The sequence below is a fragment of the Condylura cristata genome, unplaced genomic scaffold, assembly GCF_000260355.1.
Source record: "Condylura cristata isolate star-nosed mole 26May11 unplaced genomic scaffold, ConCri1.0 scaffold00058, whole genome shotgun sequence".
Lineage (NCBI taxonomy): Eukaryota > Metazoa > Chordata > Mammalia > Eulipotyphla > Talpidae > Condylura > Condylura cristata.
Genome location: NW_004567159.1, coordinates 1,081,485 through 1,082,517, shown reverse-complemented (window position 1 = coordinate 1,082,517; position 1,033 = coordinate 1,081,485). Strand labels below are relative to the sequence as shown.

At 73.6% G+C, this 1,033-nt stretch overlaps 1 protein-coding gene across 1 annotated transcript in view; it reads left to right on the top strand.

Moving 5' to 3' along the window:
* Positions 1-1,033, top strand: part of PLEKHN1 (pleckstrin homology domain containing, family N member 1) — an 11,556-nt gene that overhangs the window by 1,918 nt on the left and 8,605 nt on the right. The window contains exons 4-6 of the mRNA XM_012734548.1: positions 46-267; positions 504-620; positions 815-1,028. Coding sequence (XP_012590002.1) covers positions 46-267; positions 504-620; positions 815-1,028 — 553 coding nt within the window. The remainder of the gene's footprint in view (positions 1-45; positions 268-503; positions 621-814; positions 1,029-1,033) is intronic.

The window sequence follows — 1,033 nt, the reverse complement described above, 5'->3', positions numbered from 1 at the left end:
CCCGCAGCGCCTCACCCGCCCTCCGGCCCTGCCCGGCCGCCGCAGACGCTGCTCCCGGCCGCCAGCCTGCTGCAGCTGAATGGCGTCCGGGACGCCTGCTGCAAGTTCCTGCTGAGCCAGCTGGACCCCTCCAACTGCCTGGGCATCCGGGGCTTCGCCGACACGCACTCCTGCGGCGACCTGCTCAAGGCGGCACACAGGTACGTGCTGCAGCACTTCGTGGACGTGGCCAAGACCGAGGAGTTCATGCTGCTGCCGCTGAAGCAGGTAAGGGGCGTGCGGCCACGGGTCGGACAGCACCGGCCCCCGCCCCGCCCTGCCCGGCCGGACCTGGCGCTCATGCCCGCGGCTGCGCTGCGCCGGCCCCGGGAGCCAGAGCTGCGAGCCCCTGCTCTGCCTCGTCCTGGGAGCGCTGGCCCCACCGGACTCTCCCTCCCAGGTCCCTTCAGGGCTCCGGGGCCCCAAGGCCCTCCCAGAACTCAGACCTGAGGGCCCCCCCCCAGGTGCTGGAACTGGTCTCTAGTGACAGCCTGAACGTGCCGTCGGAAGAGGACGTCTACCGGGCCGTTCTGAGCTGGGTCAAGCATGACGTGGACGCCCGGAGGCAGCACGTCCCGCGGGTGAGGCCAGGCTGGCCGCGGGCAGGCCAGCGGGCAAGGGGGGCCTGGGCGCACCGGCCGGCCCGGGGCAGCGTCCCGCCAGGTGGAGGGCCGGTGCCCTCACTAGGGCTCAGTGCACAGGTGTCCGGCCTGGGGTGCTGCCCGGGCCGAGGCTGCGCGGGGCCGGCAGCCCTGACGGCGGCCCCCCCCCCCAGCTGATGAAGTGTGTGCGGCTGCCCCTGCTGAGCCGGGACTTCCTGCTGGGCCACGTGGACGCGGAGGGCTTGGTGCGGCACCACCCCGACTGCAAGGACCTGCTCATCGAGGCCCTCAAGTTCCACCTGCTGCCCGAGCAGAGGGGCGTCCTGGGCACCAGCCGCACCCGGCCCCGGCGCTGCGAGGGCGCCGGCCCCGTGCTTTTTGCTGTGGGTACG